The 20459-nt window shown below is 42.6% G+C and overlaps 1 protein-coding gene across 2 annotated transcripts in view; it reads right to left on the minus strand.

Annotated features, from left to right (window-relative positions):
* XPO6 (exportin 6) overlaps nt 1-20459 on the minus strand; it is a 109272-nt gene that overhangs the window by 31483 nt on the left and 57330 nt on the right. The window contains exons 8-12 of one of the 2 annotated variants that reach the window (XM_043914582.1): nt 19265-19391; nt 14587-14696; nt 5926-6034; nt 4396-4485; nt 3163-3232 (exon numbers count right to left, since the gene is read on the minus strand). In XM_043914582.1, the coding sequence (XP_043770517.1) occupies nt 3163-3232; nt 4396-4485; nt 5926-6034; nt 14587-14696; nt 19265-19391 (506 nt within the window). Of the gene's footprint in view, nt 1-3162; nt 3233-4395; nt 4489-5925; nt 6035-14586; nt 14697-19264; nt 19392-20459 lie in introns of both variants that reach the window. The other variant, XM_043914581.1, reaches the window with a different exon arrangement.

The following is a 20459-nucleotide window of genomic DNA, read 5'->3' on the forward strand; positions in this document are numbered from 1 at the left end:
GTCTAAAAGTCTGTATCATAGACAAAGCAATCTCTTAGGCAGGGAAGTCTGCACGGCTAAACAAAAAGTTAGCGGGACTGCTTGGAGCAGAAATGTTGCCCCCATGAGGGAGGATCTCAGTGAGGAGTGGCAGAAGCCAAATACCTACAGGACAGATCCTTCAGGACATGTAAGGACACAAACGCAGCACCAGGGGCACAGTGACTGGTGAGGGGATGACGCAGACCACACACAGTGGGAAAGACAGTCAGCGGGGGCAAAGATGCCTGCCGGCGTAAAGGCGGCACAGCAGCTGGTGCGCATGGCGACGGCAGGTTTTGTCTTGGCTTTTGCCAAGGAAGCAGAAGCAGGGGGATCAACAGAAGCTGAGTAAAGAGTAAGACTCCCAGGAACTTCCCTGGGGGTCCAGTGGCTAAGGCTCCAAGCTCCTGATGCAGGGGGCCTGGGTTCGATCCTGGTCAGGAAGCTAAGACTGCACCTGCCTCACAACGTAGCCAGGAAAAAAATAAAAGTAAGACTGCCATTACTCCAGAATTCAGGCCAGGAGAAGGTAAATGCAAATGAAAGGAATGAGCCCTAACCCATCGGGGGAAAGAACGTGGCTTCTGGTAAGAGGCAGTAAGGCTGACTAATATAGCATGAAGGTTATGTGAGGGGTAAATGACCATGGGAACCAAGGAACAAATCGTACTCAGAGTTTCCATTTTTTAATAGCCTTTGCATTGGAAACTTGGCTTTTGCTTCATCATGGATAAGAAAGCTCATTTTAAAACAGGAAATAAGTATTTCTCTGGCCTGAGAGGCTCTGCCCCTTGAGTGTATGCCCCAAGGATCAGTGCTTGGGGTTGAGCTTTAAAAATGACCTGAAGAGCCAAGCACACGGCGAAGCTGCCAGTAAAAGGGCTGCGATGAGCAGACCTACTTCATTCAGGGAGCAATCGACCAGACTGTCCTTGGACGAGAAAGTCTACGTGATGAGATTAAGTCTCAGAAAAAGGACTTGGCAATCACTGCAGATTGCCACCCGAAGACAGACTCAATGTTAAAAAGTCAGCTACTATTACTGACTTTAGGTATCTATTCTGGGGGGAAAAGAGTACATGCTCCATTTTAGTTTTAAGATCAAGAATAACTTTCTTAGGATCCTGTGTGTGTGCTCAGTCCAACTCTTTACAACCCTATGGACTGTAGCCCACCAGGCTCCTCTGTCCATGGAATTTTTGGGGCAAGAATACTGGAGTGGCTTGCCATTTCTTCCTCCAGGGGATCTTCTAAAGCCAGGGATCAAACGTGCGTCTCCTGCCCTAGCGGGTGGATTCTTTACCATTGTGCCACCTTAAGGTCCTGAGTATATTCTAATTTGAACAAGAGCCCTGAGGGAGAGTCCATTACAGCATGATTTTTCCCCCAAGAATAGATTTTGGAAATATCTGCAGCATCTGTACACAGTCCAATGACTCCCATTAATGTTAACGGTGTATCATACAGGCACGCTTGCTTTGAAAAGTAGTTCTTTTAAAGTTCTACAGAAGCTGTTCTTACTCGATCTACACAAATCAAGGTCCAGAGTTGGGGCATGCCACGTCCGTCAACCTCCTGGGGCCCAATGGACTGTTTATGGTAGAAGCTAATCTAGTCATGGAAACAAGCAGTCACAGGCCACCAAGAAGGGCAGCCTTGGAAAGAGCCTCTTGGGGAGGCTCTGCCACAAATAACAAGCTCATCCAGGCACTAGGTTGTACCCTGAGCAACCATGTGACAGGCTGAAGAAGCAGAGTTATACAAGAGAGGGGCAGGTGCAAAGGGCCAGGGATAACTCCTGTAAGGAAAACTCTGTGTGTGTGTGTGTGTGTGTGTGTGTGTGTGTGTGTAGCACAAGTGTGTTTGCAAGCACTTTGTTAAGTTCCTATGTGTCTTTGTGTGTGTCTGTGTGTGTGTGTCTGTAGCACAAATGTGTTTGCAAGAAAGACGTTCCTGGTGCTTTTGGCTGCAGAATGAATATCAGATTTTGGCTAATTCAACTTTTTATTATTTCCTAGTATACCCTCCTGGGACTAGCACCAACAAGCTATGTGACCTTGGGTAAACTAACACCTCTGAACATGAATTTCCTCTTTTGTAAAACAAGAGAACCGTGATTAGTACTTACACCTCACAGGAGAGTTGAGAGAATTAAATAACAAAAGCAAATAATATGGTGCCTGACATGCAATACCTCTTCTACAAACAGAAGCTATTATTATTAACAAAATAATCCCAAAATGCTAACCCTAAAACCCCAACTGGTGAAACCTGCCAACAGCAGGCCAAGGCCCCTCCAAATGGCTGCAGTCAGGGCCACTGACACAGGAGGGCTGAGCAGGTGGCACAGTGGTAAAGAATCTGCCTGCCAATGCAGGAGACACAAGAGACACAGGCTCGATCCTTGGGTCGGGAAGATCCCCTGGAGAAGGAAATAGCAACTCTCTTTAGTAGTCTTGCCAGGATAATTCCACAGACAGAGGAGCCTGGCAAGCTGTAGTTCACAGGGTCACAAAGAGTCAGGCACGACTTAGCGACTAAACAACAACAACGTTAACACAAGAGAGTTGACAATCCCCATGTGCTGCAGAGCTGCTCCCAGGTCCTCCTGATCCTAAAACCCAGAGAAGGAAGAACACATCCCAGCAAAGTCCAAGGCTATTTTTTCCCCTAGCTCACCAACTGGTTTAAAGGACACAGAGAAATATTCCAATTGCCAGGGTTTTTAAAAAGTCCTACTTCTTTATTCCAAATTAGCTTCTCTCTCACTGAAACACCTCTTTGGGAGAGACTGTCACAGCCTCATCCTCTACCTCCCCCACAGCTCCTTTCTAATCATTTTTTTTTTTTTTAATTTTTGCCTATTTAGAAATTGAGAGAGAGGAAGCAGTGAGGAGGGGGCAGTGGAGAAATCATGTTCTGACAACAAAGGCGGCAGTGATTAAGTATTAGTCCACAGGGTCGCAAAGAGTTGGGCATGACTGAGCGACTAAACCACAGCAACGCTGACGCAGGAGAGCTGACAAGGCCCATGATCAGCTCCACCAGGTCGTCTGCTGCAGCGCTGCTCTCAAGTCCTCCCGGGAGGATGATTTTTCAGAATCTTTTTTCTGAACATTAAATTAGAAGATCAAAGTTTACCTGGCCCTGAAGTAACTATAAACTGCTGTAACCCCAGATAAACTTCTAAATTGTCCTGAAGAACTGGGAACTGAAAGAAACAAAAGATTAAAAAAAACATAAATGCGAATTTTAACAGCATTTAAACATTGAAAGAAGTATCTATAGTGGGAGGAGCAGGGTAAAAAACTTTTCTCTCGGAGCCTTTACACACAGCTAAGAAGAGGTGGCACCCCTCAGCACCTCCCATCCCCAAGAAGTTTTCTACAATTAGAACCACCAGTTAATATTTGGAATAAGAAAGAAAATAACGCACTAGTTCCATACTTTTCTAAACAAAGCACTATGATTATTATGACAATTATGTCCTTAAATGAGGATATCAAGCCTCCAAATGATCTATACTTTCTAGAGCTCTGAGACAGGACCCAGCTCCCTTCAAGTCCAAGGGAAATCCTGCCCTTGAAAAAAAGCACAGTTATGCCTTATTAAAGTGCATGATAGAGTGAAGAGACAGCCAAATTATTTGGAGTCAGTTTGCCTTACTCATTTAGCAGACAGGACCTTCATAATCAGAGCTCTATCTTTTCTTCCTAAAGCTGCTAACTCACCATTAAGATAAAATTAAGACGTTAATATGACAGGTCCCCATGAAAGGCATATGGCAAAATAAAATGGCAGTCTCCAGGTAAGAGAACACGAGACACGGCTGGGCCGTGCAATGCAAACCTGACCTCAATAAATTATCCTGCCTTTAGAGCAGAAATGGACTTAATGAAACGCCTTCAAATAACAAGCATCACTTAGTGAATGAAATCAGTCCTTATGACTAAGGATTCTATATTCACATAAACATAGACAGAAACTGCCCAGCAAATAATCTGCCAAGAGTTTTTTGAGTTTTACGAAGGCTAACTTTCCAACAGTATAATTTTTTTTTTCCAACAGTATAATTTTTATAAATAAATCTTCCACTTGGCTTGGCCACTTGTAAGCCACTGGTGAAAGAATAAAGGCATCAGTAAAATTTATATTATGCCCAAGAGTTTAGGAAAGAAAAACAGAGCTTCCAAAAGCTCATTTTAAAATACTGGGAGGAAATGTTAAACACATTAAATTCAAGGGTCGGTTATCATAATTATTATTGTTTAAAATATATACATTGTGTAAGACTGGTGAGCACAGACGCCTACCCCGCCACGCTATATGCAGGGAGATCATCAGGCCCTCCGCTCCCCCCAGACGGTGAGTTACCAGTGTGGAGAAGGCGTGTGTGGGAAGGAGCTCCATCACTTTGGCCACCACCTCCAGGCTCTGGCGTAAGTACCGCTGCCACTCTGTCTGCTGCTGCCGGGCAAACACAGAAGGATCAGCTCTCCTGCCAGCCTGCCCTCCACCTCAAGCCCACTCTCAGACATAAGTATGTGAAGAAACAGTAAACCAGGTTATTTGGTACTTTAAAAAGGCCAAGCTAAAAAAAAATTTTTTGATCCAATGAATTAATGTCATAAGAAGCTGGTTCCTCAAAAAGTAAATGATCCACATAGAATGACCTACTTTTCTCCCTGTCATAGGAATAGGAGATTTTAAAAAGTGACTGGTGAAATAAATGCTCAAGTCCCCTTTCCATCATCCCAGCTGTAGGAATCTGTCATTCATTACCTTCTGAGACAGCCGGTTCCTGAGCTTATATAACCGGCCACATTAGTGCTAAAGTATGACCACAAAGTATGGTCGATGAACAGGCAGCATCGGCATCTCCAGGGTGGGGGGTTGTCAGAAATGCAAATTCTGTGCCCCGCTGCCTCCCCAACCCCCCACACACACTTCCTGAATCAAAGTCTGCTTAACAAGCTGTCTCACAGTGACTCTTATTCAGATAAACTATGAGATGCACTGGCTTATATCAAACAGGTACCAGGAAGTGAAGCTAAGTCTACCAAGTGCTGCCAAGCACCTACCATCCACCAGGCGCACGGCCGCTATGTCCATGTGTGCTGCCCTCACCTGACTGTCAACACAGGTCGGTTCAGACATATCGTTCCCGCTCAGGAGATGTGGAAATTAAACCTCAGAGAAATCCAGTGGCCAGTCTGCCACCTTCTTTGTACTCAAGGCTGCACAGTCAAATCTAGGCCATCTGGTTCCAAGCACAAGGCTGTTTCTAACCCAGATATGGCTACCCTCAAGGTCTTAACCACAGCACAGTGGCTGCTATTCTGAGAGACGTAACAGTGACTTGAAAAAGTTTAAATGCATGGTGGTTAAGAAAAAGGAACACTGGGATTATATCCTTAAAGACATTTTTCTTACCAATGTGGGGCACGCCAGCGTCAATAAACTCAAGGTTGATTTTAAGAGATATCAGTTTATATTAATAAAATATAGTCAATAGAGATGTCCTTTCACCCTAGCCTTATCATTTAAGTATCTCTAACTATCTCCACCAGTACCCAGCCAGCTTATATTTGTTGCCCAGAGTGTGGATGCAAGGCAGGGGAAAAGAGGTGGGATGCCAAGTTCTTACTAAACCACTTTTCACTGTATGTATGGCTTCTTTACTTACGTCTCTAGTCCATACAGGTAAATGCCTGTAAAACCTTTTTACAGTTCATAAACCCGAATCGACCAGCAGAATACAAATATCAAATGAGTAACTCAAACCATAAGATTGTTCTGGCTTAAAGACGGTCTCCAGAGCAAAGAGCTATGGATTCCAAGTCCCCATTTCCATTCATACCACAGCGTGACAAGGATTAAGGCCAACAAGGCTGTGCTGCTTACATCGTCATCCAGAGTCTCATCATCCAACTCCTCCAGCTGGGCCTGGTTGTATCTGAACTGGATTCGATTCAACACCTCCGTCAGCAAGAGGACTAGGGCGTCTTCGTACCTATGTGGCAGGGAGAAATGCAACATCAGGAGAAAGCAGGCTTTTAGCCTAGGATTTCAAAAAGGCCCCCCACATTCTGAAGGGAATGGTGTCTACACTGGATTACCGCACACAAGAAGCATCTAAACTAAACTTAGTTCATGGTTTGGCAAGTGTAATGTGACCGTGGGACAGGAGCAGGGGTGTGACTTATTCAACTATGTTCTAGGCACCTTCTTATATAATATCCTTTGTCTCTGGTACCAATTTTTGTCTTAAAAGTCTATTCTGTCTAACTTAGTATATAGTCAGTAGGTAAACAATCTGTCTACAATGCAGGAGACACAGAACATGGGTTCAATACCTAAGTAGGGAAGATCACCTGGAGGAAGCAATGGCAACCCACTCCAGTATTCTCACCTGAAAAATCCCACGGACAGAGGAGCCTGGGGGGCTACGCCCCAAAGGGTTACAAACAGCTGGACACGAATGAGTGACTAAGAATACCCCACACACACACAGTGTAGTTACCTCAGGTTTATTTTGGTTATTGTTGGCATGGAATATCTTTTCCTCTTTTTACTTTAAACCTATTTGTGCCTTTAAAATTCAAGTCAGTCTCTTGTAAACAACATGTAGTCAGATCATGTATTTTTAGTCCATTCTGCCAATCTTTGCTTTTTAACTAGAGAAGTTAAGCCTTTACATTTAATGTAATTACCAATAAGAAAGGACTGACTTCTGCCATTTCGTTATTTGTTTTCTCTATGTTTTATCTTTTATTCCTTACTTCCACTAGGACTGCTTCCTTTTGTGTTAAATAAATTTTTTGAGTGTACTATTTTAATTCCCTTGTCATTTCTTTTACCATATATTTTAAAGTTTTTTTTCTCAGTGGTTGCCCTGAGGATTGTAAGTACTATATATAAATATCAATTAACTCAATGATCCGATTTGAGGGCAGGCGGGCTGCACCACATGGCTTGTGGGATCTCAGTTCCCTGTGCAGGAATTAAACTCAGGTCATGGCAGTGAAAGCCCAGAATCCTAAGTACCAGACCACCAGGGAACCCAATGATTCAATCCTGTCAACAACTGTGAGAGGTAGGTGGTATTACTGATACTTTTCTGATGAGGAAATTATAGTTAAGAGAAGTTAAATCAACTGCCCAAGGTCATAAAGCTAGCTGGTTTGAACCCAGGGCTCCCTAAAATCAACACCTCATGTTCTTCTCTCTACACATAAACCACCAACAGGCTTTGAGCCTGCTCTACCCATTCCCCAAAACCTCAATTTTAGTCAACTTTTAAGAACACTTAAAGCCTAAAAGAAGACATGGAAAAAGTCTAGGGAAACCCTGACCCCTTGATCTGTCTAAAAATAATTTCTCAAAGAAACATTTGGAGCCCGAGGCTTGGATATTTCCCAGATGTGGTAAGAATCTGACTTAGCACCAAAGTTATATGTAATAGTTGCTGCCACAAGGGCCAACAAACCACTAATTTTCAAGAACAAATCATGTGGCCTAAACATTTGCCTTAAACATTTCCTGAAATGTTTCTACGAGAAGTTCAGGGCTAGACCCACTCACAGGGCAAAGCACCCACCCTGGTGGCTCAGCTCCCAGCACCAGTCCTCTCTCCACACTCTGTGATGCGGGGACCGAGGCTGCACACAGCACATCTCATCTCTGCTTGTTGGACTCTATCAAACACTAGAGGAAAACTGAAAGGCAAAGGGACCCCTTTCTTCCTGTGGGCTTGCTGTCCTGGCAGTGTCACCCCAACAGTGGTCCCCGGGCAGTAAAAGCAGTAATAAGAGGTTTCAGCTTTCAGCTTCCACACTCCCCAAGCCAGCCCCATCACACCCTCTCTCTGAGGTGCCAACAGGAGCCAGGTCACAACCTCTCCTCAAAGGAATAAGTCCTAGCTCCCTGGGGTCCCTCTTCTGAGCTGTGGCAACTGGGTGATTCCCTCCCCTCAGAGATCTGACCTCTAGCTGCATGGAGGCCGTCTCTCTGATAGTCAGTGACCCCAACACCTTTCCGTTGTACCCCTAGCCCTAGGGATGAAACTGCTTCCTGTAGTTATCATGTGTTGTCTCAGTGTTCCCTTTTTGCTTTCCACTCCTCTAAAACGTGTTTAAGCAATTTCCCACATTGAATTCTTAAATAAGTGTAATTTCTGTTTTCCTGACAGGACTCTAACTTATCAATCACCTAATCTTATACAGGGAGTGCCAAGACAACAAGACAATTAAAGCCAAAAGGTATCCAATACCAAGACCAAGTACAGTTCATTCAGTCTAAGAGTTACAACCCCTGTACTGAGACTGCAGACACAGTCTAAATACTTAAAAATCCTCCTGAAATGTCACATTTCAGAGCTCTGTGGGCACAGGAGCTCATTTCTTCATCAGAGACAGAGACACTGTCCCCCCTCAATCCCTCAAAGAGTTCCTCATTATTTGCAAATAACTTAACAAGCTAGACAAGATAAGTAATTAAGCATGATGGCCCAGAGGAGAATACTGGCAGAGAAAAATCACTAATAAAATAGGCAACATCTGTGGGAAAACTTGCAAACAGAATCAAAAATCCCACTTCAGTAGACTTTAGAAAAAGGCTAAGTTCAAACACTTGCGCCTAGAGCTTATATTTGTCATTTGCCTACCCAACCCCCCTTCTTCCCCGATAAGAGGACACGAGGCCCTGATGCCAAATGAAAGACTACATTTCCCAGTCTTCCTCTGCAGACAGGAGTAGTCAAGGAAGTATTAGTTATTTGGTGGGGCCTCTGGGAAAGCTGCTTTTGTCCACCTCTCCCCTCTACTCCTGCTGCCTGAATCACGGGTGTGCTGTCCACAGATTCAGCACCCATCTTTGACCATACAGTGACTGTGGAGGTGGAACTCATGCCTAAGTCTGGTAGAACAAACATGTACAGGGCTCTAAAATAGTTGACATACAAAAAATGAGGAGACACTGAATACTTATCAAGGGGAAGACAATCAGCAAACTGTCACAGATAACACAGATGCTGGAATTATCAAAGATTTTTAAAGCAAGCTATTATAAGCATCCTCCATGAGAGTCTTCAGCTGGAGGGTGTTTTGGACTGAACTGTGTCCACTCAAAATACATACGTTGAAGCCCCTAACTCTCAGTATGACTGTATCTGGAGATAAGGCCTATGAAAGGTAATAGAAGTTAAGTGAGATCATATGGGTGGGGTGGGCCTTTACCCGAAGAGAGAGAGACATGAGGGAGTGGAGTGTGTTCACGCTCCCTCCTCCCCGTGCAAGCACAGAAAAGAGGCCGTGTGAGGATGTGGAGGGAAGGCAGCATCTGTAAACCAGGAAGAGAGCCCTCACAAGAAACCAAATCTGCCAGCACCCTCACCTATGACCTCCATTCTCTAGATGTAAGAGAAAATTCATTTCTATTGTTTAAGCCACCCCAGTCAGTGGTATTTCATTATGGCAAGCCGAGCTGGTTAATTGAGAAGATAAATGATAATCAGAAAGAAACCTGGAAACCTGCCTGCCCCAGGGCACCGCAACTGCTGAGCCCACATGCCACAACTACTGAAGCCCGAATGCTCTAGAGCCCGTGCTCGGCAACAAGAGAAGCCGCGGCAGGAGAAACTCATGCCCCACAACCAGAGTAGCCCCTGCTTGCCACAACTAGAGAAGAGCCCTCACAGCAATAAAGACCCAAGGCAGCCAAAACTAAATAAATAAAATTATTTAAAAGATTTTTCTAAAAAAAAAAAAAAAAAAGATTTTTCTAAAAAAAACAATCTGCCTGCAAATGCAGAGGACATGGGTTCAATCCCTGGTCCAAGAAGATCCCACATGCCATGAAGCAAGTAAGCCTATGCACCACAACCACTGAGCCCATGAGCCATGCCTACTGAACTCTGCGTGCCCTAGCGCCTTTGCTCTGCAACGAGAAGGCTGCGCACCGCAACGAAGAGCAGCGCCCCATCACCACAACTAGAGAAAGCAACAAAGACCCAGCGCAGCCCCCAAAATTAACCAGTTAATTAATTCATTTTAAAACAGAAAGAAACGTGGAACTTCAGAATGAAGGGTAAGCAAGAGAACTGGCAGATCTCTGGGTAAATAGAACAACTGTCTCTGTGTTGATTCTCTTAAGATCTCTTAAAATATGAATGCTGGATGAAAGCAAAAACAGAACATTGTCTGATGGGATTTTCACTGCTCACAGATGTAAAACATATGGCAGCCTCAATACAAGAAGAGAGAGCAGAAAAGTGGTGAGGCTTCTATATTACACTTGATGTGGTAATATGTTAACTTGAAAAGTTAAATATATATGCATTTGAATATACAAAGCAACCACTTAAAAAACTCATAAATACAGTCAATCATTCAGGAGATACACTGAAAGGAAAAACTAAATTTTTGTGAAATGTTGTCATTTAGCTGCTCAGTCATGTTCACTTTTTGCAACCCCATGGACTGTAATCCACCAAGCTCCTCTGTCCGTGGGATTTCCCAGGCAAAAATACTGGAGTGGGTTGCCATTTCCTTCTCTAGAAACTAACAACAGAGTCTCAAAATAAACGAAGCAAAAACTGATAGAACTGAAAGGAGACATAGAAACTCCACAATTTTACTTGGGAGAACTGACCCCTCTCAGTAACTGATAGAACAAACTGGATAAAGACAACATGTAGACACTATCAACCAATCTGACCTGACGTATCTGGAACACTCCACCCAACAACAGCAGAATACACACTCTTTCAAGCACAATGAATAAGCCCCAAGAAGAGTAGGTCATAAAACAAATCCTGACAAATTGAAAAGAACTGAAATCACACAAAATATGTTTGTAGATCATGATAAACTAAAAGACAACAGCAAGAAGACACAGGGAAAATCCTCAAATATTTAGAAATTAAACACCAAAGAGGAATTCTCAAGAGAGATTACAAAATAAACTGAATGAAAAGGAAACTAAAACATATTAGAATTTGATAGATAAAGCTTAAGCAGTGCTCACAGGGAAACTTAGAGCATTAAGTGCTTAAATATACAATGGAAATAAACCTACAGATCTGTGTGGCTCAAGCCACAAATGTGATTTCAGAAGCACTCCAACTTCTTCTGAGAGTTAACTAAAATGTTATGTTAAGGCAACTACATAGCAGGTGCTTAGTAAATGTATGATGAATGAAAGAGAACAAATGAATCAACATGCAGGCAATAAATAAACAAACCTACAAATCATATAACTACAAAGCACCGAAGCATAATCCTGGATAGCTTTTTCAACTCAGTGAAACAACTAAGATCCCATTCACTTGCTCTCTGGGGCAGCCAACAGCATGAATTTCGTGTAGCAAGAGCTAGAAAGCTACTGGAGCCCTGACATAAACCTAGTTAATACCTTTTACTAACTGTATCAAAATGCTGTGTATCACAATGGCACTTCCTCTTTACTAAGCAGAAAAACCCACTCACAAGAAAAGGGCAGCAAGTTTTCTCACGCCTACCCACATTTGTTTACAGTCCAATCTAGTGTCACCCGGAATCCCTGGCAGGTCTGTGGCCAGCACTTGCCAGCACTCTCATGACAAAGGGGTTCACAGGACATGACTCAGTAACTTTAGGTTGCTTAACACACTTCAAGTTTCCTCATCCTCCTGTAAAAATAAGTTTCTACCCAGGTGTCTCCCTACACATTGACAAGCACAGAGAGAAGGAAGTTAGAGAGACAAAGGATGAGAACTAATACTTATTTACTGAACATGTACTATCAGCCAAGGTACTTTAAACTGACTCATTTAACTTGCTCAACAACTTTTAAAGTAGGCACAACCATTCCCAAAGCACAAAGGGGAAAAGGAAACTGAAATTCAGGTCTTCCAACACCATTAATTCAAACTGTCAAACCCGGACAATGAACCCCATTAGCAATTAGTTCAGCTGGGTGTATTACAGAACATTTATCTGTTAACACTGGGACTCAAGTTCTCCAAGTCCCCACCAGCTCTGAACAAGAAATTCTTGAGCATCCTGACTAAGCAAGGAACATGTGGAGTTCCAATTTCCAAACTCCTAGGACCCAAAATATATCTATGTACATTTGTGCTTCTAAATTTGTAGCCTACAAAGCCTACCACTTTGTTGTGATGAATGATGCAAAACCTATAAACCACAAGAGACAGGAACTGAATGCTGTCTCTATGACTTAACCACACCTACGTCTCCCATTTAAGACACCAAGAAAACATCTGACTACTTCCTGCAAGACCAGTTGCTTCTGAAATTCTGATTCAAGTCACAAAAGCCCCCTAACTTCTTTCAGATATATTTTATCAGTTGAAAAACATTTGATTGCATTGACAAGCTCCTCACTAAAAATCAACCCAGTAAGTATCTGTAGCCAGTGCTCTTTATCAGCTGCTTCAACATATTGGGATCTCTAAGATAACCTAGAGCCGTGGTTGCCAAACTTTCACTTAAGATTTTTTGAGTGTGCACTTCTTATAAATATGCTCCATAAGAGGTGACAGGAAAAACAGAGTTCAACTATTTTCTTCGAGGACGCAGTACATCCTTCTTTGTAGTCTACTACCTTTGACCACTAGGGGGCGTCGGACTGACAAGCTGTTACCCCAGATGATGGTTACCATTTAACGGCATAAACCACAGACAAGCTTTGAATGTTTGGGTTGTTTTTTAAAAGTATGAAAGTGTTATATATGTATTTTTTTTTAAGTCATGAAAAATCAGAAAGCCTTATTTAGGATATAATCAAATGATCAGCAAGAAAAATCCCTAGTGTTTAAAGTGGTCAGCCAGGACCGCTGACAACTGTGACGACAGACTCCTGGGCAGGCAGGCAAGTGGGCTGAGGAATCTCTGTTGTCCAGGGGTCCTGTCACTTAACTCCACAATCACCACCTCAGTCAAACTACAGCAACATCTTCTGTGACTTATTATTACTGTGTGGTCATTACAGTGACCATCCATTGAGTGCCTAACATGTGATCAATACTATGCCAGGTATTTTATTTATATAACACGATTTCCTTGAATCCTAGCCATTCTGCAAGAGAGGTATTAGTATGCTCATTTTGCAAGAGGAAATGTGATTACGATATGACTTGACCAAAAGTAACACTGCTACCATGAAGCAGAAAAGGAATTTAAACTGCACCACTGCTCCTTCTATTGGTGCAACAATCAGTACAAGTATTTCTCGGTGGAACAACACTGTATTCTCCTCACCTAAAGCACATTTCTACTGTGCTTTTAAAAGCATTTTCGTGCCGATCATTTCCTCAGCTTATTCTTCCAAAAAGTCTGAGCGATGTGAAAGACCATCTAACCACTTAAACATAGCAAAATCAGGCACAGTCCCAGAAGCAAAGGACGCGACTGCTCAGCGTACAAGACAGAGAATCTGGCGGAAGCGCCTCTTCTTTGAAGAATCTCATTCAACAACACAATTACTCACAGTTGGCAAGTTCACCAAAAACAGGATCTACTGTTGTGTAAGAAGGTTTCCGATACACAAATACACTACCCAGAACCACATGTGACCTGACACCATAACAAGCTGGAAGCTATTTTGCAATCATAAAAATAGTTTGGGGAATGAAAGTGCAAATGCTTAAACGTGGAATGAAAATACCATTTAGAATTTTAAAAACTCTTCAAGCCTCAGGAATGGAAAGGGTTTTAAGAAGTTCAGTCCAACTCTCTCCAGATGGAGTTCTCCTCACCACCTCCATTTGGCACTCTAGGAGAGAGGTGTTCACTATCTCTACCATCCACCACTGATACTATTTACTGAGCATTTGTAATGTGCTGAGCACTCTAGATATATTAGCTTCAAATAGTTAGATATATAAGGACTACAGTGTACAGGAAACATACTTTCTGCCTGCAAACAAGAAAAATGGGCTTGAGAAATGTGGGGAAAAAACATTTCCCCATTTTCTGTTTCTAAACTATAACAAGAAGTACAAAACTAATTATCCCTGGATTGTGAGATTATAGAAAACGTATCTTCTTTATATTTTTCTATCTTTGCTAGTTTTTAAAATAAACACTTTTTCCCTGACAAGTATTCATTATTTAGTAAATTTTCAAGCACATACAAAAGAAGTGAGGATATAATGAACTCCAAGTTCCTATCAACTAAGTTCAACATCAATTGTCAACACACGGTCAACCCACTTCCCCCACTAGCCCCAGGGAATTATTTTAAACCAAATCTCAGATGCCGTATCATTTAATCCAATAAATACTTCAACTTATATCTCTAAAGTAAGGGTCATGGGGGAGAAGGGGCCACAAAAGCATTATCATACCTAAAAACTTAATACATATTACTTTTTAATCAGGAAAATGTTTTTTAAAAATGAGGTATCTAAGGGGAAGACAAGAGAATGCTCAATGGCATTACTACCTAAACAGCTTATGTGACTCAGTTTCACTAAAACGGTCTGACAGCGTGGCAGACTCTTTAGGCCACAAGAGAAACTGACCAAAATGTCTATTTCTAGTTATCAATGTTTCTGTGGTTTACCTGTTGAGAACTGCTTCCTTGTCTCCCAGTCGGCTTTTAATTTTACTTGTCAGATAGTCCAAAAAGAGCGTCCAGATATCCAAACAAGAGAAGTAACCTTCATGAGTAGGCTATGGTGCAAAAGAAATCCAGACAATGAAATTACTTAATGTAACTACTCCTTAGAAACACACCCACCAGTGTTTACTTCCACCAGAACTCTACGACCATAAGCGTAGGTTCCCTCGACTTCTTGGTAATAACCACAATTGGTGTCTTTTATTTGGTCTTCACGATTGGGCCCTGCTGAACTAACAAGGGTCCATGGAACATATCATTAAGGAGATATTATGCAGAACAAACCAATTTACAAAATAAGCCAAGAGAACACCTATCTTGAACTCTGAGACTGTGATGTGGAGAGTTCTCACTGATCCTCTGATTCAAATCTGCTTCAGAGAAAAAGAAATTGAGATCCAGAGATACGTTCAATGTCAGGGATAGGAGCAGCTCTCTTTACTCCCCCAGCCAATGCTCTTTCCACTATGTACTATTACAAAACCAAAACTAAGTTTCAGTGGCTTCTAAGTGACAAGTTTACACATCTGAACATTAGGAAACAAACACTTGCAGTCTTCCTACATGACAGACTAAGTGAGCTCGTTAAGTCTGACCCGCAGGCTCCGGCTTATCTGCAAAGTAGATGTGTCAAACAGGCTAACAGCAACCTCTGCTGTGAGTTTTGATAAGGACAAAGTGAGAAGAGAACAAGTCTTTGTAGGGTCCTAGCATCTGGACCACTGCACTTTCTCAGGAGTTTTGCAAAATCCAGGCACTCTTTTCTGCAGTATATAGTCCTCCTCATACATATTCAGTTTCATCTGTGGCACCCCCAACCCCCAACCCTTATGTATCCCCTCAAATCCTTGCTACCTACAAGAACTCCTTCATTTTACTTGTTATTACATCATTCAACTACATCATTGATGGCAGGATTAGATATGGCAAGAAATAATACCACTATCTTCTTAGATCAGCTTCCTTCCATTTCTGATCCCAGACAATCCAGAAGTTTACATAGGCAGGTATAGAATTTGTCCAAGAGGTAACTTATGACAATGGTGGTGGTGTACAGTGAAGTTCTATACCCAGGCCGAGTCTAAGACAGAAAAGCTATAAACTTAAAAAAAAGGGGAAAGGGACTTCCCTGGTGGTCAGTGGTTAAGAATCCACCTTCTAATGCAGGGGACTTGGATTTGATCCCAGGGAACTAAGATCCCAGATATTGTGTGGCAATTAAGCCTGGGGGCTCTGGAGCCCGTGCTACACAACTAGAGAAGCCCATGTGCCGCAACGGAGAGCCCGCATGCCACAACTAAGACTCAACACAGTCAAATATGTAAACTTTTGTTTTTTAAAGTGGCAGACTCCACTCATAACGCACAGGGCTGCCCTGGAACTAGACTGCTAACAGCTCAATCAGGACCACTGGCCAGGCCCTCCTCAAAGCACAAAATAAATCAGAAGAATAAGCAGGAAAAAACACACAATAAGCCATGTGCAAACAATATGGGTAGCCTGTGGACAGACACTAGACTGGCAGCCAGCAGATGAGCCTTGTCCTGGCTGCAGTGTGCTGTGCTTCCTGTCAGGAGCTTACCCAGTCACACTTCCTTGATTTGAAAAGCAATACCTACCTGCTCCCTCACCAAAAAACATAACTGATCAGACACATGTGGCTTCTGAGAAAAGCCAAGAGCTAATGGCTATGTCAAAGTGCTTCACAATTACATCCTTCTCATGCCTTTGAATTGAGGATTTACTATGTGGCTTGAGGCTGGAAGAAAAGTTGGACAGATACACCCTCTTCAGGACCTAAAACACCATGGTTCCCATCCACATCTACAGACCCCACGTGAGGCCTCCTGTGCCGCCCACAATCTGGCCTTTGACGACTGCTCTGGGCACAGAATGGTAAGATCATAAAGGTGGATAGGCTGACCACACTTTTGGTGTCAACTCTGCAGAGCCCTCACAGACCCTTTCTAAAATGTACCCATACTCAGATTTACTCCTCAGACTCCAGAGCCAGTTAGTCACCAAAGACCAACTGGCAAGAGCCTTTAGAAACTAATGATACCACTACTCCTTTCTCCAGGGAACTGTTTCCATTTGCATTTGTTCTATTTGACCTTCACAACAGTCCTGGAAAATGGAGAGATATTTTTCTTCTTTCCATTTTACAGATTAAAGAAACCAAGGCTCAGAAGTAAAGTCACCTGCTAAGGTGACAAAATAAGGAACAAAAAGAGAACCAGAGGACTTTCCTTGTGGTTCGATGTTTGAGAATCCACCAGCCAAAGCAGGGGGCACAGGTTCAATCCCTGGTCCACAAAGATTCCACATGCCACGGGGCAACTAAGTCCATGAGCCACAACTACTAAGCCCACATGCTCGAGAGCCTGTGTTGTGCAATGAGAAGCCCTTGCACCACAACTACAGAGTAGCCCTCACTCACTGCAAGTGGAGAAAGCCCTCGTGTGGCAAGGAAGACCCAGCTTAGTCCAAAAAAAAAAAAAGATGCCCCCCCTGCAGGCTAACTCCTTAGAAATTTAAAAGACTTGTCCAAGGACAAAGGCCTATTACAAATAACCAGAGCTCAAATACCCAAAGAAGTAGTCATTAGACATGCATACTTAGAACATTTTTTTAAGCTTTCTTCTATAACATATATCTTAAAAAGACCCCATTTTACATAGAGAACAAAGCGATATGATACTTCATTCTGTTTTCCCAAATAAACCCCTTCTTTCTGCCCCCAGCACTGGTTCCTTTTCTCTCATGTCTACTGCACTTATTCTAAAGTATCAGTCAAAGCCTTCCTTTTTTCCTGATTCTCTTTCCAGTTTCTCCAGATCGACATCAAAACTCTCCCATTTCTGATATTTCTCTCCTACATGCTCACCCTCCTATATCTCATCACCCCTCTGTCCCATCTTAGCCCTGCTGAGCTCAGCTGGCTTCCTCCTAGCTCTGAGCTCACTGGCCCCTCTATCAGACATCTCATCAATTCTTTAACCTCCTTCTCCTCCACCCGTACCCATCCAAATCCCCTATTACATTCACACACCCCTCCCAGCCTCCACCCTTGCCTCTCCTCTAGCCTCATGAAGTTACATGTTTCAAACTACCAAAATGACTACTTATAACATCAGATGCCCACCCTGACCTAGCAGTTCCATTCCTAGTACACACCAACAGAAGGAGTTACGCATGTCACCAAAGGCAGGCACAAAAACGTTTACTGCATGACTCATGACCACCAGAAACTGGAAGTAGCCCAAATCGGCAGTGGCGTCGCTTTTCTAATGACTTCCTATAAAACAGTGAGAGCAAACTCCTGCCACACACAACACAGATGAAGTTCATAAACATAATGTTGAATGAAAAAAGTCAAACAAATCTATATTGTATGCTTCCAATTAGAGAAGTTCTAAAACAGGCACAACTCATCTGCTGAAGTCAGAACTGGGGAAGATTTGGGAAGGACATGAGGGGATTTCTGGGATTCTGGTAACATTCTATTTCTTGACTTGGGTGGTGGTTACCTGGGAAATCTTTGTTCATTTTGGGAAACCTCATGAAGCTGTACACGTATGATTTACACACTTCTTTATGTGTGTAACCCTTCAACAAAAAGCTTTGGAAGGGAGCGGGGTAGTCTGCACCTTGAGGTTTGCGGAACCTCAATTCCCCTGACCACAGACTGAACCCAGGCCATGGCAGTAAAAACCCAGAATCCTAACCACCAGGAACTCCCCAAAAAGCTTATTTTAAAAAGGACACGTAACAAGGCCCTACTGTACAGCACAGGGAACTCTGCTCAACGTTACACGGCAGCCTAGATGGGAGAGCAGTTTGGGGGAGAATGGATGAGTGGATATGTATCACTGAGTCTCTACGCTGTCTACCTGAAACTATTATAACATTGTTAATCGTCTATACCCCAAAACAAAGTTTAAAAACACAAAGGCAGTTATATGAAAGGGAAAAAAAAGACATGCAAATGCGCACAAGTGAAAGGGCATGACTGAAAGGTCTAAAACGGCACTGTGATGATGGCTGCCCAAGTCTATACGTCTACCAAACACCACTGAATCGTACAATTACAATGGGTGAATTGCTTAGCAAATAAATTCTATCTCAATAAAGTTGCTAAAATATAAACAGAAATAAAAAATACTGGGTCACCAAAATATAAATTCTAATGAAAAGAAAGGACTTGGCTTAAGAGGAAATACAATAGGAGCTCAAAAAACAACTGCTGAATGAGGGAAACAACTGGATCCACCAAAACTGAATTCCTGAGAGCTACACTACCGTCTCCTTGTGGGAAGGTTTAGTGACGGCTACAGACTACAGCTAAAGGCCCTAGGGGGTTCAAATTCTGGCTACACTGCTTACTAACTCTAAGACCCTCAGCAAGTTATTCTTTGTGCCTCAGTTTCTTTATCTGTAAAATGGGGATGATAATAATACCTACCTCATAGGGTTGTTATGAAGGATAAAGGTGTTCATCTTCATATAGTAAGCACTACGTAAATATTCTCAAGATAAAATAAAGTTCTTTCTCCCCAAAATAACAAAGTGGGCTTCTTGGGTGGGAAAGGGATGGATATGGGTCATTCCAGTGCTTTACCTGATGAAATGTGTACTTGAACAAAAGTGTCAAAAACTCCACCACAGGGAACTGGGAGTAGGACTCGATTCTCCTTAGGTGAACACTCACAAAGAGCCGCAGAAAGTCAGTAAACTTCTCGATGTAGCTAGAGAAGACAAGAAGACAAAAGGCGACAGTGAGAAACTCAGTCACCTCCTTAGAGAAGAATTCAATTCAATCCAAATTTCTTTCAGTACAAAACTATACAGATTTATAACATATTTGCAGTTAAAAATATAAAGGCCTGCAACAATTACCTACAGGTCAGGCAACCCTTCATTCCATTACCACCTGAAACATAGCAGAAAAGCAACTTTAATCCTCAGACACCATCTACTAAGGCATCTTATAAGCTAGCATCCTCACATTTGCTAACTCGGTGTTATGACCCAATTAAAGGGAAAGGAAATAGTACTAAAAAGGTCGATGGGCGGATCAGCTGTCATTTCAATGTGGCACGTCTGGAGGGCTGGTTTTCTTTGCTAGGAGGCCAAAATATCAAAACGAATGTGCTACAAACCTCAAAACAAAACAAGGCTATACAAAAGGCATGGCATCCAGGTAAGATCTACTCAAGCTTGCAACCCAATGTTCATGTTTTTCCCCACCCTCTAGCTCTGGTGCTAGTTAAACACAGCACATCCCAATCCATTCTAAAAAATTTCAGAAGGGAGGAGGGCTGTTCGAGCTGGACAAGACTCAGGGACAATTTAGCGATGCTTCATTTTACAGATGAGGCCCAGAGAGACAAAGTGACTGGCCCAAGGTCACTCAGCCAGCTCATGGAAGAATGGGACCACCATCCACTCCCAATCCAGTGCTCTTTCTTTTCACATCACAGGGAGTTCCCAATTCATTTGTATTCAAAAATCATTTCACAGAGGAGTGTGGGTCACAGCTGTAAGGATAAGAGATGTCTGTTATTAAATACACAGCACGTCATCACTCTCACATTTCAGAAACTGTCATTATAAGCCCCTCAATACCAAAAGGTGATTAGAAAATGAGATGGGTGTACCTCCATAAAACACATTTCAGAGACTGATTAAAAAAGGTAAACTTGGCCTTAGCCAAAAATTATATGTTGGCTAAAAGCAATTCTGAAACTCATAACTGCAAAAAGCTGGCTTTTTGTTTAAAGCAAAGATATATGAGATAATAAGGGGGAAGAAGA

The sequence above is a fragment of the Cervus elaphus genome, chromosome 10 (assembly GCF_910594005.1).
Source record: "Cervus elaphus chromosome 10, mCerEla1.1, whole genome shotgun sequence".
Taxonomy (NCBI): Eukaryota; Metazoa; Chordata; class Mammalia; order Artiodactyla; family Cervidae; genus Cervus; species Cervus elaphus.